This window comes from Argiope bruennichi, chromosome X2 (genome assembly GCF_947563725.1).
Source record: "Argiope bruennichi chromosome X2, qqArgBrue1.1, whole genome shotgun sequence".
NCBI lineage: Eukaryota > Metazoa > Arthropoda > Arachnida > Araneae > Araneidae > Argiope > Argiope bruennichi.
In genome coordinates this window covers 62,694,629-62,717,574 of record NC_079163.1, presented here as the reverse complement: position 1 = coordinate 62,717,574, position 22,946 = coordinate 62,694,629, and the positions used below count along the sequence as shown (strand labels likewise).

Sequence of the window (22,946 nt, the reverse complement as noted above, 5' to 3'; positions counted from 1 at the left end):
TGCTATAGTATACAAAATTAGTGCAGATGAGGTATTATGAAGTTTTAGAAAAGTCGAAAAAAGTTCAGGAATAAAAAGAATCCATCAAACGCGAAATAACTTTGGAATTTAAATTATTTCAAAAAAAAAAAAAAAAAAAAAAAAAAAGGAAAGGAAAGAAAATGAAACCAATGACAGAAAAATCTGCAGAAATTGATAGTCAAATGTACGAATTGGGGGGGGGGGCTTTGTAATGTTTCTTGTTCAATAATCTTTAAATGGTTTGTATTATGATAACAAGAATGTTATTTTGAGTCTTATTTCACCGGCGTCCTTAATTTTGAGTGCCTTTAAATTAGAGAGCATGAGCAATATCTTTTTTTTCTCCTTATGCCAAAGTTTAGACTATAATTCTTTTTAAAGAAAATGTTGTTTTTTTCTTCTGTTTGTAAACATAAACATTCATTTAATATACTTCTATTTCAGGTAATGATGAATTGTTGCTTACTTTCCTTTACTTTTTACTTTTTCCCATTGATAAAGATTATAAGAGGTTATTATTATTCTCTTGTAATTAGTATGTGAGTGCTATTCGCGTTCTTCCTCTTTTACAGAATATATACAGGAAAAACACGGGGAATTATTTTTTTCTCCAGATTTACGTGACAACATTGTTTTACATTGTTTTAAAGGTTTAAAAAGGTGATTTATCAATTATACCAATTTTGCTTGAATGAATGAGTGTTTTTTTTAATATTAATAATTTTTGGAAAAATAATCTTGGATACAATTTCTAACAATGATTTGTATTGTAAGGAAATTCAAAATAATGTCATTTCTTCATCGAATCGTTGAGTCATGTTAAACGTGTTAATGCTATGATTTAAAAAAGAGCTTTCTTTGCTTTAATTTAAATTTCAAAACTTTTAAAGCAGGTTATTGTATATATTTCTTTACTGGATAAATGTTGTTAAATTTTAAGGCAATGCGATACATTGCCTTGCGCTAACTTCAAAAATTGCTATTTAAAAAATGCATTAATTGTCATTTTTCATTTCATTTTGTCTCTAACTTTTATCTTCATGAATTAGTTTCTGTTATTTAATAAAAAATAGGAATTGTGAAATCGTTTCCATTTCTTCGTAAAATATGTAATTACAGTTTTTATTATACATAATAAATCTTTTTGAAGTTAAGCTAAGAAAATTTTATTTATTTTTTATATAGGTCAAAAAGCGGGTTTTTATTAAATTTACGAAATGTTGAAACGTTTAAAAAAGCCCTTTATTAAACTTCAGAAATAATAAGCGATAAGATAAATTTTTATAATCTGACCATTTTTAAACGGCTGCTATTACTTTCTATCAAAAAATTTAATCTAAAAAAACTCAATTACAACATGGTGTTGTTCTGTTGCCAATTTCTTGCAATTTTACCAACTTAATATTGGTAGCTATCCTGTAATGCTTCAAATGCAATGTTCTAGACTGCTAAATATTGTGAAATGGCGCGCGAGAAAATTACCATTCCAGCCATATCGAATTTTAATTGTTGCTACATTTATAAAAATCAGATACAAAAATTTTAGTTATGCGATTCATTGACATCAATATTGACGCTTTTCAAAATGATGTATCCATCCAAATTAACTGTTAGTTTTAAGAAATGCTCGAAAAAATCCAAAATTGTTAATGTTAATTTTATAAAAATTGACTTAATTTTTTTGTTAGTGATATTTTTTTTTTTTCCCATTTCTGTGCAGCATTTTTTTTTTTTTTTTTACAAAACCAAAACTATTTTACAGTTGAAGATGCGGTACAATGCTTCTGCAAAGTTGCAGAAATAAATACTAAAGTTACAAAAAATACACGTTTAAAATTAATTATTTAAAAAAATTTCAATAGAAGCAATCATTATTATAAAACAGAAAACATTCTTTGCTTAGCAAATATGCAGGTTCATGTATCCATGAATGTAACAAGATGCTTAATTTTTTTGGCTAAGGTGCTTAAGAGTGCTTAGTTTTTGCAACAATTTCTCATTATGCATTTGTCCATTAATGGAGTACTATTCCAGCTATCAATAATTAAATACTAACATATTTATTTTAAAATATTAAATGCATACTGCATGATGGTTTATAAGCAGTGACATTTCTTTTGCAATAAACTATTATAGTAAATTATAAATAAGGAAATTTGTTTGCAATCACATTCTTGAAATTTGTCTAATTTAATTATATATTTATGAATTTACATAAAAGTATATATTTTTAAACATAACATACGATTTTTAATTTCTAAATGATGTCGAGCTTAAACGAAAAAACAATAAATAAATCTTAAATCTTTTTTAAAATGCATTTAAAATTAAGAAATGATTTAAAAAGATATTTTATATAGTCAATGATACTGTTTATAATAATTAACTATCAATATTATACATATAGAATCCTATTTTTAGTATTAACTAGGAAAATATTGCCCTTTTCCTTATACTTGTGGTTAAAAAACTACAGGAGAAATCCAAAAAATAATATTTATAGATTTTAATATAATCCATGAATTAATGCTTCATATTTAAGAATAGAAAATATAGAAACAATAGAATAGAAAGAAAAAGGATAAATTTGATTATTGATGCGTTATGATGCAGAATATTCAGTATGCTCCACAGAATGAGTCTATAGAATTAAATTTTTATAAAATGTAATTTATTATTATTATTATAAATACATTTATAATTATTATTATAAATGTATTATTTTATTTTATGCATTTTTTATTTCAAATATGATTTCTTAAGTAAGAACTGTTTATGTACAACGTCATTTTGTATGTTGATATTTTTCTTTGTTCGAATTTATTGAATTGTGAAAAAAAGCTATCAAAATTTTATTTGAAAAATAATGTATATTTTGGGTTACTCTTTTACAAATTATGTGTTTTGTAATCCGTTATTTTCAGAAATATATTTATTTATTTATTTACCCTTTTAGGAATATATTGATTTGTGCCATCTAAGGTATGTTTCTTGTGACTTTCTATTACATATTTATGATTTTTTTTTATAGGTTCGAGTCTCGCCTCCTTTATTTCTACCTACAATTGCTCCTAAGTCTCAAGGATTCACTGCAATTGTATTAACATACGATCGCTTGGAAAGTTTATTTCAAGTGATTCTGAAAGTTGTGCAAGCTCCTAGTTTAGCAAAAGTGCTTGTAGTATGGAATAATCAAATGAAATCCCCTCCTCCTGGTAATTTCCAAGCTTTTAAAATTAATTTTTTCTTTTTTTTTTCGTGAAGTTTACAAGTGAATAATGTTTTATCAACTCTTGGTGATGCATTTGAGTGTGTGTATGTGTGTGTTTTTCTTTTTTATCTGTAAATAATTAGGATTTATCTTTCTTGGTTCCACAGATTAATATTATAGTGTTGCAATTATGTTTTATGTACATTTGCAGCATCCCCTATTTAAATGGTGCTTTTTTGGTAGTTAATTCATTTTATATAATGAATCTCTTTTCCTTTTTTTAGAGATTTGTTTGGAAAAAAAATTTGTTCTTTTAAGTTAAATAACTTAAGAACTAAGTTAATAACTAAAGTTGCTTAATTCTATTAATAGATTTAAAAAGTATTTTATTGGGTTAAACTATAACATATATCAATGCAATATTCATGCTAACTTACATATAAAACATAGAATGCTATTTACATTTTGCTAAAAATATCCGCAGTAAAAAATATTATTCACTTGCTTATTATGCATATAATTCTTTTTTTCCTTTGATATTTTCCCGTTAGTCTCCAAGATATATTTCTGTAATATAAACATTTATATATGTGTTGAAACCTGCACAAGATTAGGCTGAAACCATAAACTGTTAATGGCTCTAGACTTATAATTGGTTAATGGTTTAGACTTTAAATTATCTTCATTTATGAGATTGGTTCTGAGAATCTGAAGATTTTGAAAGAAAATGTTATAAATGAAAGCAGTATTTCTGTTAATATATTATTTGTTGGTTGCCCTCATTATACTCGATTCATTTCACTCATTGTGCATTTGAGTAAAGTCGACTTTCCAGCATCCTTTTGCATTACTCATAAAAAATCAATATACATATAAGTTTTTGAGCAATAGCAATGGTATGGTATTTTACTCTACTTTACAGATAATTTTTCTTTTTTAATTTTCCAACATCTTAATTATATGGTAAGGTATTGAAATTCTCAATATAAATTTTCCCTTATTTTTAAGACTTAATTACAAATAGGAGAGACAAGGGCTAGTAGTTACACTAGTTTTTTCCCAGGAATTTTTTTAAAAAAATATCTGTTACAAACACTTTTTACAACTTACTCTACTCATTGAAAATCCATATATTTTTTTAATGATTAGACAACGATAATTCAACAGTAATAATAGTTTTATACACCTGTGTAAATCATAACAACTTGCCTCACAATGGGCTATGTTGTTACACTACTTGGGGTAATTTTTTTATATGTACGTTATGTTAGCAATAAAAACAAACATAACATCTTCATGTTTTTATTATTCTGTAGGTTTTGTTTAACAAGAATAGATCTATGGACTTCATTCATTATGCACTTGACTTCTAAATTACTCTGTTTGGTCCATTCCAATCAATTGCAACATTGAAGCCAGTCTGAATTTTAAAGTTAGCTGAAAAAACGATGAATTAATTGTCATCCGAACATGAGAGTTAAGAAGCCCTTTCCCTTAGTTTATCTGTCTGGGTTGATGCTGCTGCTTTTTTTTTTTTTTTTTTTTTTATGTTTGGTAGTTTTCTCTTTATGGTTAGTTTGTCATTTTGCAACTTTGATTTGCAAAGCATTTTTTTACTGATGAATATTTAAAAATGAAACTTACTATCAGTTTCCATTTTGACCATACTTTTATCGTCAGCATCTTTAAATAACCTGTTTTTTTTCCTGTGAGCGATTGGCCATGGACTTTGACAATGTCTTCATAACCAAAAATGACCAGATTTCAGTAATGAAAAAAGCCATAAATTTTGACAGCGTTATAGCATTTGGGACGTCTATTTCTCCGTAGAAAAAATTGCGTAATTGATCAGAGTGTTTTCAGCGCCATTCCTCGCATAAGAATCGATGAGACTAATCGGGGAATTTTTTGTAAGGCCCAAAGACATGTCGAATGGTTGTAGCTTATGTGGTGTGTAGTGAGCTTTTTTGTTTCTTGGCAAAATAATTTTTTGACATATTTTTTGACGAAATTCAATGTTGGTGAATTAAGATGATGGTAATGGCTGTCCAGAAGAAGTAGCGTAAGCCTCTGGTGACTTCGATGTATTTTACAAAATATCACGTGAAACATTAAAAATCCTACCTTAATATTTACACAAATATATTTCTCTCTCTTGTGTATATGATAAAAAGTAATATTCATAATGTTTTCTAGGAAAAAAAGAAAAGTGGAAACTGAATTTCCATTAGCCGCAGCTGCAAGAGCTATCCTTAATAAAATGTTTTCCTTTGATTATGTTATGGGTCTGTCCTGTTTGGTTCCTTTTCTAGCTGTTATCTTTCTTGACTTCTGAATGTTTGTCAATCCAGTCTCGTCTACGTTGTAAATATTGTGCCACCGAAATTAAAATTTATCAAATGCTTGTCTATATTAAGCTTGTTAACGCTTGTAGTTCTGTTCAGGCTAGCCAGCTGCAAAGTGCATAGGAAGACTTGCACATTATCCATGGGGAAAGCTGACAGCCATATATTTGAAGAATTTTCACATTCAGTTTAATTCACTGAGATTTTTATTTGATGTTTTCAATTCTACTTATCATACGCAATTTATAATTCCTTATTAGAAAAGCCATAATATATTTTCGAAGCACTCAATGCGCTGTTAAAACTCCATCTCCTATTCATCTGTGAAAAGCCATTGATTTTTTTTATAGATAACATTAGGTATAATTGATTCTGGATCTGAAATGTTTCATTGATATAATTTATAAACGGCATTTCTAAAAATATCTTTAAAAATTAATAAAATGTTTATTTATTTAATTTAATTATCCTAAAAGCAGTTAAATGATATTGCGCAGAATTACAACTTATCATTATTAGTAGTTTACATTTTATTACTGCAAAATCTCTGGGGTGCCATGAAATTAATTTCCCATTTATCAGCCGCTTATCGCAATGAATAACCAGTTATCACTTCTTCAGATACCTCTAGAAATATTCCTTATTCAAATATACTCTTTTTCATCTTTCATTTATAATTTATTATATCAGTTTTAAAAGAAAACCTATACTATAATTAAAACGTACTTGGAACGAGTTGTTACCCTGTAACTAGACCCAACGGAATTGTAAGAAGTTTCCCCTTGTGGTGCTGTTTTATATTTTGATACTTACGAGTGATATACTTGTAATATAATATAACCAGGTTTTCTCGTGGTAATAAACTTATGAAATTATCTCAAAGCTCTCCAACACAAATAAAAAAAAAATAATTTAAAAGAAAATTACAACTATCTACAAAAATTGTTTTCACAAGCAATTTTTTTTGCTATTAACTCCAAGCAGTTCAAAAGTCATTAAGTAAGTCACACGAATCAAAGCTAACATCCAAAGAAAAAAGTTAATTTTAGCTGGAATCAAATTTAAAATTCGAATATAACAGTTTACCTCGTATATCATCTAGTTCCAGTTTTTTCTTCATGAGTTATGTAATTTAATTAATTGGTTATGCATATGAAGTGAATATTTTATTGATTAGGAGCTGTTTTCATTGTAAAATGATAACTGTTCAGCTATAATTAAAGCAAATGTTTTTAAAAAAATCTTCCAACTGTGGAATCCATGTTACTGGCGCATTTGCACGCTTTATTTGAATTCCTAAATTCTTTTTTTTAATAATATTACAGTAAGGGAAATTGTTTGTGGGCAAACAATTCCCTTACTTACCACAAAAAAAAATAATAATGTCTATAAATGTGTATTGTTTGTCTATTCATTATATCACCTGGCAAATTAAAAATTTTATGACAGTTTACTGCAGAATTGAGTTTAAATATCTCTTGTTATCGGCATACATTCGGAGACCATTTTGAGAAATATCATTAAAATAAAATTTGTGATTATATTTTATGATCATTATTGCATAAAAGCATCAATTTAAGTGATAAAAACTTTTTTAACTATCACAGATTTTTTTTATAAAATTGAATTTTATAGTAAAATTTGCCAGAAATTCACAAAAACTCCTGGCGCATTAAAACAAAATAGAAAGGATAAAATTGCAAATAAAGAATGTTGAGATACTTTAAACACGTTTATCTAGAAGATGTACTAGAATCTAATAAAAATTCACAAAAGTAAATGTTTTTAATTTTTGAAATGAATAACATAGAATTTTCTTAATATTTGCACAACTATCAACAAAATAACCTGTTGTAAAATTCAAAATTATTATGAGATTGCAATTATTCTACTACATTTCCTAGATAATTATATGTAAAATCTCCCTACCAAGTTCCGAGGTTGTAATTTGAAAAATCACATCACGGGTATGGGAAATTCTTAAAATTTTCGATTTTGAAAAAAAAAAAAAAAAAAAAAAAAAAACGTTATTACTTTATATTAAAAACATATTTTTTAATATGAAGTTTTGGAATAACTTATTTAAAATGCATCACATTTTTATATTTCACATTTTTTATCCCCTCCTCTATGTGATTTTGCTCTCTTTAGTCCATCAATTTTTTTCCCTAGTCAATTTTATTGTGGGCAATGAATTGACGTCTCCATTCAAGCACTCTCTCCTGATCGAGAACAGTGTACCCAATAGCAGTTTTTTTAAAATATTTTTTCCCTATTTAACTCTGAAATTAAATTCTTAAATCTACTATCTACTAAAGCCTTTAAACTGTATGACTTTCATTTTACATCTAGTGTGTGTGTTTGCAATTTCACAAACATTTTTTCGTAATGTGTTTATAAAAGAGCCCGTTGAATCTTTCGTTTGCATTTAATTCGAATATAAATACCAGTTTAAAATTCGCAGTCATATCGATAACTTGATATATACAATCTTTGATATACTTATTATGATTTTTGGCAAGGGTTTATTTTGTTATATTATACTATTGCAACAACACTTTGAGAACTGCACCATCAATGCTTTCTTCCCAAGCATTGGTTCAGGTTTATTGGAGGAAATGTACGAAAAAGGCTGCCTATTAAGAATTTTCCATTAAATTTAAGTTAACATTTGTGTTGTTTATTTTTATGATCCCATAATAGTTTCGAAGTTTTTCAATAACATTGTGAGCTTTCCCTTCCCACCGAAATTTTTGTAAAAATACAAATTTAAAGAATAATTAACAGACATGAATGATTATAATAAACAAAAAATTAAACTGCATTTTATTTTGTATGATTGAAAAAAACTAAAAATTCCTTTCTAGGCTTTTCACTCCGCTGAATTCAAAGGAATCGGTTTCGTTTTAAGCTTTCGACGTTTACGTAAAAGCCACTAATTCTCTTTCTGGATGTCGTAGAAATAAAATAAAAGCAGTTTCGGAAACTTGAAAGTATGAACTTTTATATAGAACGATTTTAAAAGTGCTAAAATTTGGCTCTTGTGAAAGTTTTTTATTTGTGAAAAATATTGATGGGATACGCTTCTTTCACATAAATGTCATTTATTTCAAAACTGTTTTGTACATGACATGAGGATTTTAAGTTAATGAACATGATAGCTGCATGATAATTTTTAAGGTCTTCATTTATTAATGGCATTTTGGCATATATTTAATAATACATGAAATGTTTACTTTTGAATTTTTCTTTTTAGCTTCTATTTGGCCAAAGATCAACAAACCACTGAAAGTAGTGCAAACTAAAGAGAATAAACTTAGTAATAGGTAATAAATTTTTACTTTTCTGTAAAAGTGCTTAATATTTTTCAGTCGTCGATTATATTACGAATGACGATATATATATATTATTTTCCTTATTAAATTGAATTTGCTACTATCAACATGTAAAAGTGAATAACAGTATGTATGAATAGCAAGTTTCTTTTAAACCATGAAGATTGAACATCCTGTATAAATATATTGTCCCAAATTGTGTAACAAGCTTTATTTACCTAAATATTGCATTGAGATCTGTACTTCCAATTGCAAACTTTTATTTTAGCTTTTTTTTACTTTAGCTAGTATTAGCTTTTCTATCTATAAATGTTTCTTGCATCATGTTTTGTGATATTTCAATTTCCCTTTCAATAATTCAGATTTTATTATAAACCTCACTGTATTCGAAATAACCGAAAACCGTAAAAATTTTCAAAAAATTAGAATTATATTTATATTATTTCATAGACTTTATTTTATTATGAAATAAGGTTTGTCTGTATTAGCACTTATATCAGTGTAATCCGATTGTCTTGCCTAGTAAATTAAAGATTCGCGCTTTCTTACCTGTTGTATAATTCTTCATAAAATACACATTCAAACATACGCAATCAATAGTTTACACATAGATGAATTAATGTTTTTCATTTCTAAAACTGTAATGTGTAATCAAGCCTTTTTCATTGTAATAATTAAATCAGCAAATTGTACAAAAATTAGAATTGCACATTAAAATTTTTTTAATTCTTTTGTTAATATATATATCATTTAGATGAATTTATTTCATGTCATTAAATTTTAGATGTTAAATTTTGAATTTAAGAGAAAGAATCTTACTAAGAATATAAAAATGATTACTGGGGTGTTTTCGACCCATTTGTAAAGAATTACAAAAGTTGAAAATTAATAAATCATCTGTAAAGAAATTATGCTTTTTAAAAACATTTTTGTTTTAGGAATGATGGAATTAATTAAGTATTGAGGTAGATAGTAAAGTGTTGAATTATCATAGAAGAAATGCTCTTCCGATTACATTGTTCCTTCTGGTTGAGAGATGAACAGCATTATATTTATTACTAATTGAAAGAAAAAAAAGTAAAATATTTTAACTGTACTAAATATAAATTAAGCTATTTTCCGAATTAACTTTAATTTGCATACTCAGTGTGTTAAGTTGAATTACTATTAAAATCCAATAAAAAATTTTTTAACTCTTATAAAGAAGAAATAATAGTGACTTATTGAAAAATATCAATTGATCTTAGCCGATATATTTCGGTATTGAAATCTGGTAATCACCCAGCCCTATTTAAAAAAGTACACTTTTTGTTTTACTTCATGACTGATTCGATATTTTTTTAAAAATAATGAAAACTAAATTGAAAGAAAGCTAATTTAAGCTTAATACCGAAAATGCCACCTGAATAATTTATAAAATCAGTGCCATTACACATTAATTTTATTCAATTACGTTTTTATGAATAAAAAGATTATTTTAGTCATGATCCTTTCCCCAACTATGTGTAAAACCATAATTGAGAATCTTTGGTTTGATAAATTCTTTTAGGATATTCAAAAAGCTTTACATTTTTGTTGTTAGATTTTACCCTTATGATGAAATTGAAACAGAAGCTGTGTTAGCTATAGATGATGACATTGTGATGTTAACTGCTGATGAGTTGGAATTCGGTTATGAGGTAGGTGGCTTGTAGAATGTCTTTTTGCCTAAACTCAGTACTAAATAGATTACTATACTGTATAATTTTTCTTCTCGAAAATAACTGGAGAAAAAAATATTTTAATGAAATTTTGTCCAAATTATACTGCAGATTAAATAAGATTTAGTGAAAAATGTTGATTCTAGATTATAATTTTACTTTCCTTGGTTTGTTGTCATATTGACATTCAGAATTTAAAAAGCAAAATAATTAGCAAAGTTATAACTTTACATCCTTTTGTGAAAATTATTTCAAAACAATGTGATTGTGAATGATTTAATTTGAAATCAAGGGGAAAAAATGCCTTTAATAATTAAAATCAAAATGTCAGCAATACAAAACAGAGAAAGAATCCTTTAATTTCAATTTCTAAATTTCCTCAATTATATCGGGTGAAATGTTACTTAACTGTCAAGTCAAGCATTAAAATATAGAAAATTTGGTTAATCGCAGTAATTGCCAAATAATCAATTTAAAATTATATTTTTATTAAAGAAAACTAAATTATTCTATTATTACCTTACCTTAATGAGGGTGAGCGAGATTGCTGTGATTGCGTGAAAGAATGGAATAAATTTTTCTGAGGGAAAGAGAGAGAATAATATTCAATCGCGGAAGCATTGCCATAGTATTTAGTCGCTCACACGTGAGTTTATTGAATTGTTTATTATTTGAGAAATCGTTATCTTATTCAGTGTAAATTAGAAGATTTTTTTAAACAATTAGCTTCTCAAAATTCGTATTTAATATGGATTGGACGGATAAAAATATGAATCCTGACTTTGCTGAATGTGTTAGAAACGTTTCGCCAAATCCGTTAGCTATGTACTGCTCGCTTTTTAAGAAGATAATAAGCCTAACTAATATGGGGAAACAAGCACTTAACTAGTCATGCTAAAAGAGGAAAATCTATAATATTGCGTGCCAGTTCAAAAAAGTCATCATTGATAGTGGGCTTTGTATCTGAAAGGAACAGAGGTGAAGATCAAACAAGAGATAAAAATGTCAAACAGAAAAACGTCAAATTAAATGTCCGAAAGCATGCCGATTTCGAGCTTTTTAGTTCAGGAACAATCATTTAATGCTCAACTTTTATCGGCATTAAAACTTATTGCATCACATTCGTCCTTTAATGCATTTAATGGTATTTGGAAGCACTTCCACATACCTTCATTGATAGAGGATAGCAAAAAAAAAAAAAAAAGTACATTAGATCATACAAAAATGTTATGCATTTTTTGTTAGGGATTAGCTCCATTTTTGCAAAAATCTCTTAAGAAAACTTTAAACAATAATAATAAAAATAATAATAAAATTAATACGCTTTGATGAATCTTTGAATCTTACAAAAATACCAAATCGATCTTATTGCAAGATAATGCTGTAAATGAGCCAATAATCTCCACAAGGTATTGGATTTCTGTATTTTTAAAACATACCGATGCTTAGGAATTGTTTCAGAATTTAATAGAAGTTATATCAAGTTTTTACATACAATTACTTTTACAAATTAGTATGGATGGACCAAATGTATATTTAAAATTTTTAAAACATGTCAAAGAAAAACTTTAATGCTAAAATTACCATAAAATTTTAGATCTAGATACTTTTGGACTGCACATAATCTATGGGATGTTTCAATATGGACATCTATTTGATGGAAAGAAAATGTTACTCTAAGAGCAATGTATTGAATATAATAATAGTCCAGCTAGACAAGGGATTTCCTAGAAGTTATGGGTTCTTCTGAATTTCCATTGAAGTTTTGTTTTATTCGTTGAGTAGAAATTCTCGATGTTTGCACACGTCCTCTAAAATTTTTGACAACATAAAAGAAGCGCATAGATTTTACTAAAAAAATTTGCATGGGTCTGACACGAGTGATAATATGATACATGCTTGTCAGGATAAATTGTTTCTGGCTAAATTTAGTTCCGCTTATATTGCTAATTTTCTTCAACTATTTCTTTAAAAAAATTGAGACATCTAAACCAATAGTGTCTTTCTTATAGAGCTTGCTGATTCTAAAAATCTAAAGCTGAGAAAAAATACTGATATTGGAATGATGACTACAAGTTACTTGATTACCAGTGGAATTACTGAAACTGAAAAAAATAGAAACTTTTCAGTAGAGTGTTTTATGTTTGTGGAGAATATTTTTTAAAATAAAATATTTGAACACATGTCCACAAATTTTGGTGTTTTAAAAGCTGCATCCTGTTTAAATCTACATTTATTGAACACTACATTTATTATGTGAAAAATGAATGGTTTATTTGTGTCATCTTCTTTATTCAAAGCACAAATTTTCCTGGCATCTTCAGAATGTGCAAAGATGCAATTTGAGATTTTCCTGAGTGAAAAACTAAAAAGTATATACAAAGAATATCATCGTTCATTTAATGAAAAAATTCGTTTAGATGATTTGTATTCTTATATTTTGAAGTCCAAAGAATTTCTTGATTTTTGGGCAGTTGTAAAACTAAATCATATGGCAATGTGGCTGTCCAGAATGGATTTAGTATCAACAAGGATATGTTTGTTGAAAATCTGAAAGAAGATTCTTTAATTTGTCTAAGAACTGTGTATGATACCATAAACTGTTATGGAGGTGTTTTAAATGTTCCGATTTTCCGAAAAGATTTGCTTCAATATGCTGAATGAGCACCTGTGAGGTAGTATGAAGCTTTAGAAGAGCAGGAAAAATTTCAAGGAAAGGAAAAGAAAAGTAGTTCAACAAATGCAGAGCAGCATTGCAATTGAAATTTTTGCAAAAATAATAATAATAATAATGATGACTGGAGAATCTGCAGTTGTTGCAAACATTGATGCTCAAATATATGAATTGGCGAAAATAAATAAAATAAAAAGTTAATATTGCTGCGCTATGTTACGCTGCTAATAATTCTAAATTCTAGATTAGTTTATGATAACAGAAAGGATTAAAACATCAATTTGGGACTGGTCCAAGAATACAAATTCTGCTTATGAAAAGATATTAGGTCATCTGTGATTCGGAGAATCGGACGAATGTTTTGTTGTCCAAAAGGATCAAAATTTCCATTAAAAGAATAGTTTGAATTGAATAAACTCAAAGCTTGGTGCTGATTAATTTTATTTATTTATTGCACGTCATTTGCTATACTGTTTTATGTGTAATTTTCAACTATGTGTTTGCTGTCATTAAGCTTCATCTCAAGGAAAATCAAGATCTGTTTAGATTTCAAGAATGCTATTCCCAAGAGTAGCATTATACATCTATATATTAATTTTCTGTTATTTTTGTGTTTGTACATATCATTTCTTTGTATTTGTATATTTTTTGTGCTGTTCTTTTTTTTTTTATTATTTCTGTCCTTATTTATAATGTTTTGTTAATATTTTTATGAATTTTGTAATCACAAACAAACTGTAAATCTGTTTATGTAATTAGTATAAGTTTTCAGTTTATCTCTGATGGTTTACTTTATAAGCCAAAGATTTATTGAAAAAAATTTATTTTTATTTCAAACAGCTCATTGCTTTTGGCTTTCTTTTATCCAATATTAAAATCCCCTAACCAAATTTCAATCAATAAATGTCAGACGTCGAACAATAGTCACGAGGGTAGATAGAACAGGAGCTTCTTTCCATGTCTCTCGCACTTCATTCTCATTACACTGTTTATATAACCAGAGGGTTATAGTTGCAAGAGCTTGAAGTGGTGTTGTGTGTCATTAAGCTTCTCTTAATGAATCAAGTCTTTTTTTTTTTCAAGGTCTGGCGAGAGTTTCCCGATCGAATTGTTGGGTTTCCTTCAAGGGTTCATCTGTATGATAATGCAACTAAAAAATGGAAATATGAATCTGAGTGGACTAATGAGATTTCAATGGTTTTAACTGGTGCTGCATTTTACCATAAAGTAAGTTTAACAGAACAATCTATTGTATGTAAATTGTAAATTATTTTAAGAAATGTCAGAAATATATGGATAGGTACAGGAAGTAAAGTGGATAGGTGTAGAACTAAGACATCAAATAGCAATTTTTTTTTAAAAAAAGAAGAAAAAAAAAAAGTCAGTTGTTGAAACTCGCAAGTTCTGTTATGTATCTAAAAGCATACTGATGTTAGTGAGATAATGTTTATTTCTTAAGCAGAATAAATAGGTAATGTTTTCCGAAAATTGAAAATGATTATGAAAAGCATGCCTAAAAGACCATCAAATTAGATGTCCCATGGTGATTTTGGTGTTTATAATTGTTAGAATCTTATGTAAGGAATTTTATTTTTATTATAATAATATTTTAAGCGGCACTTGCATAAATCAAACAAATCATAAATTTCATTATTTATTTGACAAATAGTGTTAATCTTAACTAAAACTTATTGGATTATTGGAAAAATCAACATATAAGACAAACTATGATGCATTATGTAATTAATTTAAACCATCTATCAATAGTTAGTTGCAGTTACTAGTTCTTTAAAATTTGTTTAATGCAGCTTTTCTAATTAATGAATTTTAACATGTTTTATCCGTTATTTTGTAAAATAAAATGGCTCAAGTAACTGATCTTGTCTATATACTTTTCTTCAATGTGCAAGGATTGTTTTCTGATCATATTACTTGTTTTATATTTCAATTCATTAATTACTTATAAACTAAACATAGGAAGAAATTTATAGCAAATCAAATTTTACCTGTTTTCTACATGTAGTAAAATTTCATAATTCTTTCAAAAATCTAATATATTGTCCAGTTTGTCAAATATATTTGCATCCCCCCCCCCCTCTTTCTAAGTCGATATCAGAAACATCACTGTTCGTAATATTCTTAAATAGATCTCCAATTATCCATGTAATTGGATGATTGACAGGTTTTATTTCTCAAAAAGAAAACCGAAGTTTTCTTACAGTTTGTTAATATAATGAAGATGAAATCAATGCTTTTTTGCATTTTGTCTACTAACATACTGTGATAAAATATCTCAACTTAAAAATATTGTTTAAAGTCTGTAGTTTGAAGCAGTTTTGTGTCATTATTTGAGATTTCGTTTGTCAGATCCCCTGCCCCCGCCCCTTAAAGAAATCCAGATAATCGGTTTCTATTGTATATTGTAATTGCATATTAGAAATAAAAATAGGATTTTTAAAACGAATGAAGAAATTATTTATGAGAAGCACTTTTGCTTTAAGAATTATTTCTGGACTTAGCAATTTTATTCCTTCTTCCTTTGAAAATTTTCCAATTTTTTTATAATTCCATTGAAGTTAAAAAAAATGAGCATTACAAACATTTTTATTATCTTTTTCAATTGAAGTTACACAGTTCTCTTTGAATACCTGAGAGTTTTTTTTATATTGAATCCAAAGTTTGTAAGTCCTCTGAGATTAAAAAAAAAATCATACTAGATTATAAAAAAAATATTATTTAGCAGAAAAAAAATGCACATGTATATTGATATTTCTTTATGGCTCTATGCTGATTGTGAACTTCACCAATTTTTGAATGCATTTTTAAGCGGAAATCTTTAGATTGTAGTATAATAAATATGTGTTGGTATTTGAATAGTTTAAATATATGGATTGTCAATTTATTTGAGGTTCTTAAAATCTGATTATACTGAATTTTTCTAAATAGTCCATAGGAAGTCCATTCTAAAATAACCTTTTAGTAGATTAAAAATTTGTCTCAGTAAAGCTTATTTGATGTACATAGTAAAATAAAATTATTGTTGTTTTCTCTGTACATAAATAGCTCTATTTTGTGTCTTAGAAAATTCTCAAATAAAATTAGAGTGAATTCAGCGATTTACAGTTAAATTATAAAATAATAAATACGCTTTTAAAAGCTTTAAGTTTAAGATAACGATAAAGGTGTATAAAATAAATTTCTTTTGATTCAATGAAATATTGAAAAACTCGTGATATGAAAGACGGTTTACTTAAGTCAAAATATTTACAAATTTATGTTTCTTCTTACTTGAATAGCAATATCCGAAACGTGTATTTTAAACAGCATATCATCTGAACACTTATTGTAAATATTGTAAAGATTTATTGTTGAATGCATCCTACTTCTTAATTTATTGAGCTGGGTTATATTTTTGTAAATTCATATTTCTTTAAATCCCTGTTTACTTTTTATCGAGTATATGTGTATCCTTTATTAATACTTAATTCAGTGATGTAATTTTTCCGCGGATCTACGATTTTCCGCTTTTTAAGAAATCTGTGGTTCATTTGTATAAAAAAAAAACCTATCTTAAAGATAAAGTAAACAGACATCTCTATAAAATATGAATTCAACAGCAAGGAACTGAAAAGCAGAAGTTTTTAGCAAAAAAAAAAAAAAAGGTTAAAAAATCAAATCGGAGGAAAAAAGTTGAATTGAAAAGATGCTGCACTATATATATATATTGATGGCCAAGCTGCAATATTGCAGAGAAACGTTCATCTTTAAAAAATGAGGTCCCATGTCTCAAAATTTCTTCCACATTTGAATCCTGTATACAAAATTCAGCTACTTTTTGTCGCAATGTGACTGATACTCAAAAGCAAACTATGAAACAGAAACATCCATGAAAAAAAAAAAAAAAAAAAACCCTAAGGGCAGTAGTGTGTCCGAAATAAGCCACAAAAGTCCATTGACCGGTAAAGAAATTTTTGCTGAAATATACTAGTGAAGTATGTTTACAATAAACTACGATTTTTCTCATATTTGTTGCCCAATATGCATTTAAATTTGTGCTGGACAATATACTTCTGAAAATATCTTTGGAAAAATCGTATCCTATTGATATATTTATAAATATTTTGAAATGAATATAAAAGCCAATTAGGCTGTAGTTTGTATTTAAAAAAAATTTCTGTACATTAACTATTTCACTCATATTTTTTGCGTGTTTTTCCTTCGCGCATTGTTTCGTGTCACTTTTTTCGATTTCCTCTGTTTTTCCCTTTTGGTAAATCACATCCTTGTTAATTTACTGACAGAGATTCATCTATTACACCTCTCATCTTTTGTTTTCTTACCCCATTTTCTGTTGTAGATATGAGTTCTTTCAATGTTTCTGATTTACCTTTAAGAATTTTAAGCGACTTTTTAGGAAACCTTGTTATCTGAAATATTCATTATATATATATATATATATATATATATATATATATATATATATATATATATATAGGATGTGTTTTTAAAGATTTTTCTTTTATCACTTATACTTTTGAACATTACTATACAGCTAAACTGAACATCCTGTAAAGCTAAACTGTATGATGTTATATGTAATGTAATGTCTATATATGACTTAATTAGAAATCTCTAACAGTTTGTTTTTAGTTTTACAGTTATCTGTATACTAATTCGATGCCTGGAGATATCAAAGAATGGGTTGATGATCACATGAATTGTGAGGATATTGCCATGAACTTTTTAGTGGCTAATGTTACTGGAAAAGCACCAATAAAAGTAACTCCAAGAAAGAAATTTAAATGCCCAGAATGTACAAATGTTGAAATGCTATCTGCTGATGTTATTCATATGGCTGAACGTTCTGAATGTATTAATAAGTTTGCTGAAATATATGGTGTAATGACTCTCAAAACCGTTGAATTTCGTGCTGATCCTGTTCTGTATAAAGATAATTTTCCAGAAAAGCTGAAGCGATTCAACAATGTTGGTAGTTTGTGATTTTTAAAAGAGTCTTCATTTGTGGAGTTATAGAACAATTGCCATCCTGTATTATTGCATTATTTCGTAGAACGCTTATTTTCTAAGTATGAATCATATGTTCATTTTATTGTTGATCATTTCATGCATATATATCATATTTATGGTGTTCGTTTTTGTTGTTATTTATACTGTTAAAAATGTAATACCTTCCAGTGGATAGTTTATATCTAAAATGGATCTCACTCTTTGGAAATAGACTTTTCAATCACCTGAATGCTAAAAACAAATAAAAAAAATCACTTTCTTGTCATGTACATAGAAAATATTCCGTTAAAATTTATATTTATCAACATTATTGAATTTAAAGAACTTGGAGTATAAATTCTTGATATGTGCATTTTAGAAATATTTGTATGCAGCAAGTGGTATTAGTTCAGTAACTAAAAAACTAAAAAATTTTGCAAATATATTGCAATATTTGCAAAATAAGAGTTTCCATCAAACATATCTGACCATTAATATCTTTAGACCAAATCGCTATTTTATTTAAAATAATTTGGATAATAAAAGTTCAATACAATAACTGTACAATGATAATTGATATTTAAAGATATTTTAAACTAAAATTACCTAAAATATATCATACATTTATGCATATCTAGCTCTGCTATATACTATAAAAGAAAAATGGAAGAATAAGTAAGTAGAACAGTGAATTAAATACTTTTCATTTATTACTGGCATATATTTTATGTTTTAGTATGGAAACGTACTAAAACATAAAATGCTCTTAACCATAGTTAGTAGGAATACACATGGAAGATTTTTTGTTACATTAATGAAAAAAGTAATTCTTTCTTCAGTACTATTTAAAATTGGAAATAACTTAATGCAAGAATCACATCGAATATACTGAAAAATTATAAACATGCAACTCTTATAAAACCATGTTTCTCATCAAGAAGAAATAGATTTTCCAGACTTCTCATATTGTATTGAAAATGCTGTCTCATACATCACTTTTTTTTGGGGGGGGACTTGTTTAATGTCACAATCTTATAAAATTATAGTAAAATATGATAGAATTTAAGCACAGTTTCTTTATTTTTCATCTCTACATTTTCTGTAACCTTATTATTGGATCAAACAAAAAATAAATGTTGGAAAAAGGGTTTATATATTAAAAATCACATTCCTTTTTTGAGGATCTCAAAACATTTTATCTTGTTTCACTTTTTCACCAGTGTCTTTTTTAAAAGTCTTGCTACTTTCATTTCTATCTTCTCCCTTTGAAATAGGAAAGCACATTAATGTAGAAATTTTGAATTGCTCTAAATTTATAAGTAACCAAGCTCTATCCGATATTTATTTTACTTCATGCAGTTTCAATTGTAGATAAGATTTATTATATGGATTGTTTACTTTTCCTTTTGGGCTTGCTAAAATTAATGAAATTTTTTCCACTGGTTTAAAAAGAGGTTTATAAAAGCTTGTCAAACAGAATTCTTTTGATTCTTCTGTTTCCACAAATATGATCTAATGCTAATTAGCTAATGAATTAGTGACGATTCAATAAATTGTACTGCAGTGTTTTTAATCTTCTTACAATCAGTTTGTTGAATATATTTTGTGATAACTCAAATATAAAGTTTCATATTAAAAAAATAATTTACATTGTGATATTATTTAATTACATTCTTTAATACATATCTTATTTTCAAGAAACAATATGTGAATTAATAAATAATATCATTCGATTTTTGTTTCTTTAGTAACTTCATATCTTATTAAGTTATATGATCCTTTTAGTTTAACTAAGTTTTAGGCATTTTCGTTTCATGTTGCTTATATATAGTTATTTTATTTATTGTATCTTTTTATTTAATACTATATATGTAATTTTTTTATTTAAAATATCTTCCTTTTGAGATTGTTGAACAATTATCATCCTTTTCCATACTTTAATTGTTTCTGGTGTACTATTTTTATTATTAGTATGGTTAATTGTAAGCTTCCATATGATTAAGAAACCTTAATTATTAATTTTTATCTTTTGCATTTTTAGCAATTTTTAAAAAATAAATATGTAACTATATTTGCGAAACATGAAGGAAAATTCCAATTTCAAATGCCTTCATACTGAAGTTATAACTTGATTTTTGGATTGTTTAAATTTTTCTGTATCAAAGTAGCATGAAATTAAATATTTATTTTTATATTTTGTCCTCTCTGTTTTGTGAATATTTGTACATAAATTAGTATGCTCTATAATCAATTATCATGATTTCTTTGTAAATTGTATATTTCGTGAACTGATTACTAATATTTCAAAAATAGTTCGGATTGGCGACATTTTCTTCAGTTACAAATAGTGATATCGTTTACTTTTCCCCTTTCTTTCTTTTTACACATATATTCAATAGATTTAAAATTATATGCAAACAATTTATCTATTTTTTACACTTGACCCTAAATTAAAAAATAAGTAGTGTTGATAATTTGTTTCCTTTCATTTATCTTTCTTATTTGTTTCTGTACCACTTTTAGGAAAACTAAACTGTTTGATAATTTGTACTTTAAAAATTAATTTGCCATTAGACACAAGTATCTCTCATAGATTAAGTCCTTGCATTAGTTTGCGTTTTGCATTCCTTCAAATATTCTATCGTGTAAAATTCTTCCCACGTTTGCTTTCAGACTTTTAAACCAACAAAAAAAATTACGACTTAATTAGATAGTCTCTTCTGTTCTATTAATGACTCAAATATTTTTAAAATAAAAAAGAAACTATTTTAATGATATAATTGCAAAAGGTTGGATTGATACATATATAATATAACCGGTAACCAATCCCTTCCCTATCACAAGTATAAGATATATTTATCAATACAGTATACTCCCGAGTATCCTTATGTGGCGGAAGGGCAGGCCGGATAACAAAAAAGCCAGAGTTCTATTTCTTTGTCTACCAATATTAGAAGACTAAGTTTTTATACCAATACTCACTATTATAAAGCGTATTTTCTCACTTCTTATTGAGTAATAAGCCCTCCATTTATCTCAAGCCAAGTAGAATGTGAACGCGGCCCTGGTGAATCATAGAAGCATTTGCCAGTTTTTGCTGTTACACCATAGTCTGTTCGTTGTATAGCGCGTGATTTCTCTTCCATAGTCACTTCAACTTTTTTTTATTTATCACCTATTTTGAAATCTTCACTGTGATGTACTTAAAAAAAACCGTTAACACATTCAACGCTACAGACGAGGTATCTCGCCTTTCAGGTATTACCAATTACGGATTTCTGAGTGCGAAAATTGGTCTCTTATGCCAGTTTAGATAAGTTGAACCTTTTAATACATGTCTGGAGAATACCTTCGCTTTTTTTCATTTAATTATTTTTTATTTATTTATTTTTTGCATAAAAAATGCCAACGGAAAGGAGAATTGCTATTGCCTTTTCATGGAATTTGTATCTAATTCTTCCGTAGCAAGCACACCCGAAAAAAAATATACGAATACTGTATGTACTGTGCAGTTATAATCAGGAGCAGCGGCAACAACTGCGGTCCGTTACACACTGAACAACGAGCAGAGCGCTGCTCTTTTCCTGTCACAACTTATATTTTGCACTCGACTCGTAGGATGATCGCAGCAGACGCCCGCTTCCACTGCCATCAATGCAAGCCTTGTTTTCTTCATTTAATTACGATAAAAAAACTTAGATCGGATAGTACGGAAGCCGGATAATCGCGAACTGGATACGCGGGATTGTACATGAAAAATTGTTATATCTACTAAATTGCTCGTTACATAAGCTTTGGTTGTTAATTTCGTTTTTTGCTTTTTAAATTATTATTAAAAAGCTAAGTCTCTTATAAAATTAAATTTAAAAGACTGATATTAAGAGTTAAATTTTTATTTTGTTTTGTAATATTTTGTCAAAAATTTAGATTTTAAAATTACATATATATTTTTTGAATCATTACATTCTGAAAATTCTTTTCATGTTCGAACTTTTAATTTTTATATGGGTTCAGTTTATTTTATTATAACTAGTCGTTTAATTTATCTGTTTCTTACAAAAAAATGTTTAAGGCAAAATGAATTTATTTATTTATAGAAAATTTCATCTGTCTCATTTGCTTAGTAAACATAGTAAGAAAAGTGCATTAGAAATACTTTTATTCTAGGTATTAGTAAGAAATAATATATATTAGTTTAAAAAAATATATTGTATGTCAATAAACGCGCCGAGGTAGAACGACGGACTAGGGTTGTGTGATATTGCATCAACCTGAATCTTTGTATCAGGTATGTATACATACCTGTTTGTATATGTGTACATAATCTTTGTATATGGTATCGTCCGACCGAAAGCGAATGAGAAATCTGAGAACTCATACCGAATATCTGATGCTTTTGGTCTGTATCAATTGTGTGTACCTTTTACAAAGTATCAGGTTGACATATTCTGACCCAACTCTAAAATATTCTGCATCATTCAGTTTAGAGTAATCTTCTGAATGTGAGATATTTTAAAATATACATAAATACACAGAAAATCTGGCATTAAAAAATTTCTAGCGTTTATGTTTGTTAATAACTTATTTTTTGACATATTGCAGAGTTGTATATTTTCTAAAGATCTCTTTTTCCAGATTTATTTCTAATTTGAT

General features: G+C 27.3%; 1 protein-coding gene across 1 annotated transcript in view; it reads left to right on the top strand.

Moving 5' to 3' along the window:
- Nucleotides 1-20,190, top strand: part of LOC129960529 (exostosin-2-like) — a 34,696-nt gene extending 14,506 nt beyond the window's left edge. The window contains exons 6-10 of the mRNA XM_056074019.1: nt 3,053-3,236; nt 8,834-8,903; nt 10,495-10,591; nt 14,370-14,513; nt 17,937-20,190. Of these exons, the coding sequence (XP_055929994.1) occupies nt 3,053-3,236; nt 8,834-8,903; nt 10,495-10,591; nt 14,370-14,513; nt 17,937-18,287 (846 nt within the window). The 3' untranslated portion in view covers nt 18,288-20,190. The remainder of the gene's footprint in view (nt 1-3,052; nt 3,237-8,833; nt 8,904-10,494; nt 10,592-14,369; nt 14,514-17,936) is intronic.
- Nucleotides 20,191-22,946: the final 2,756 nt, after the last annotated feature.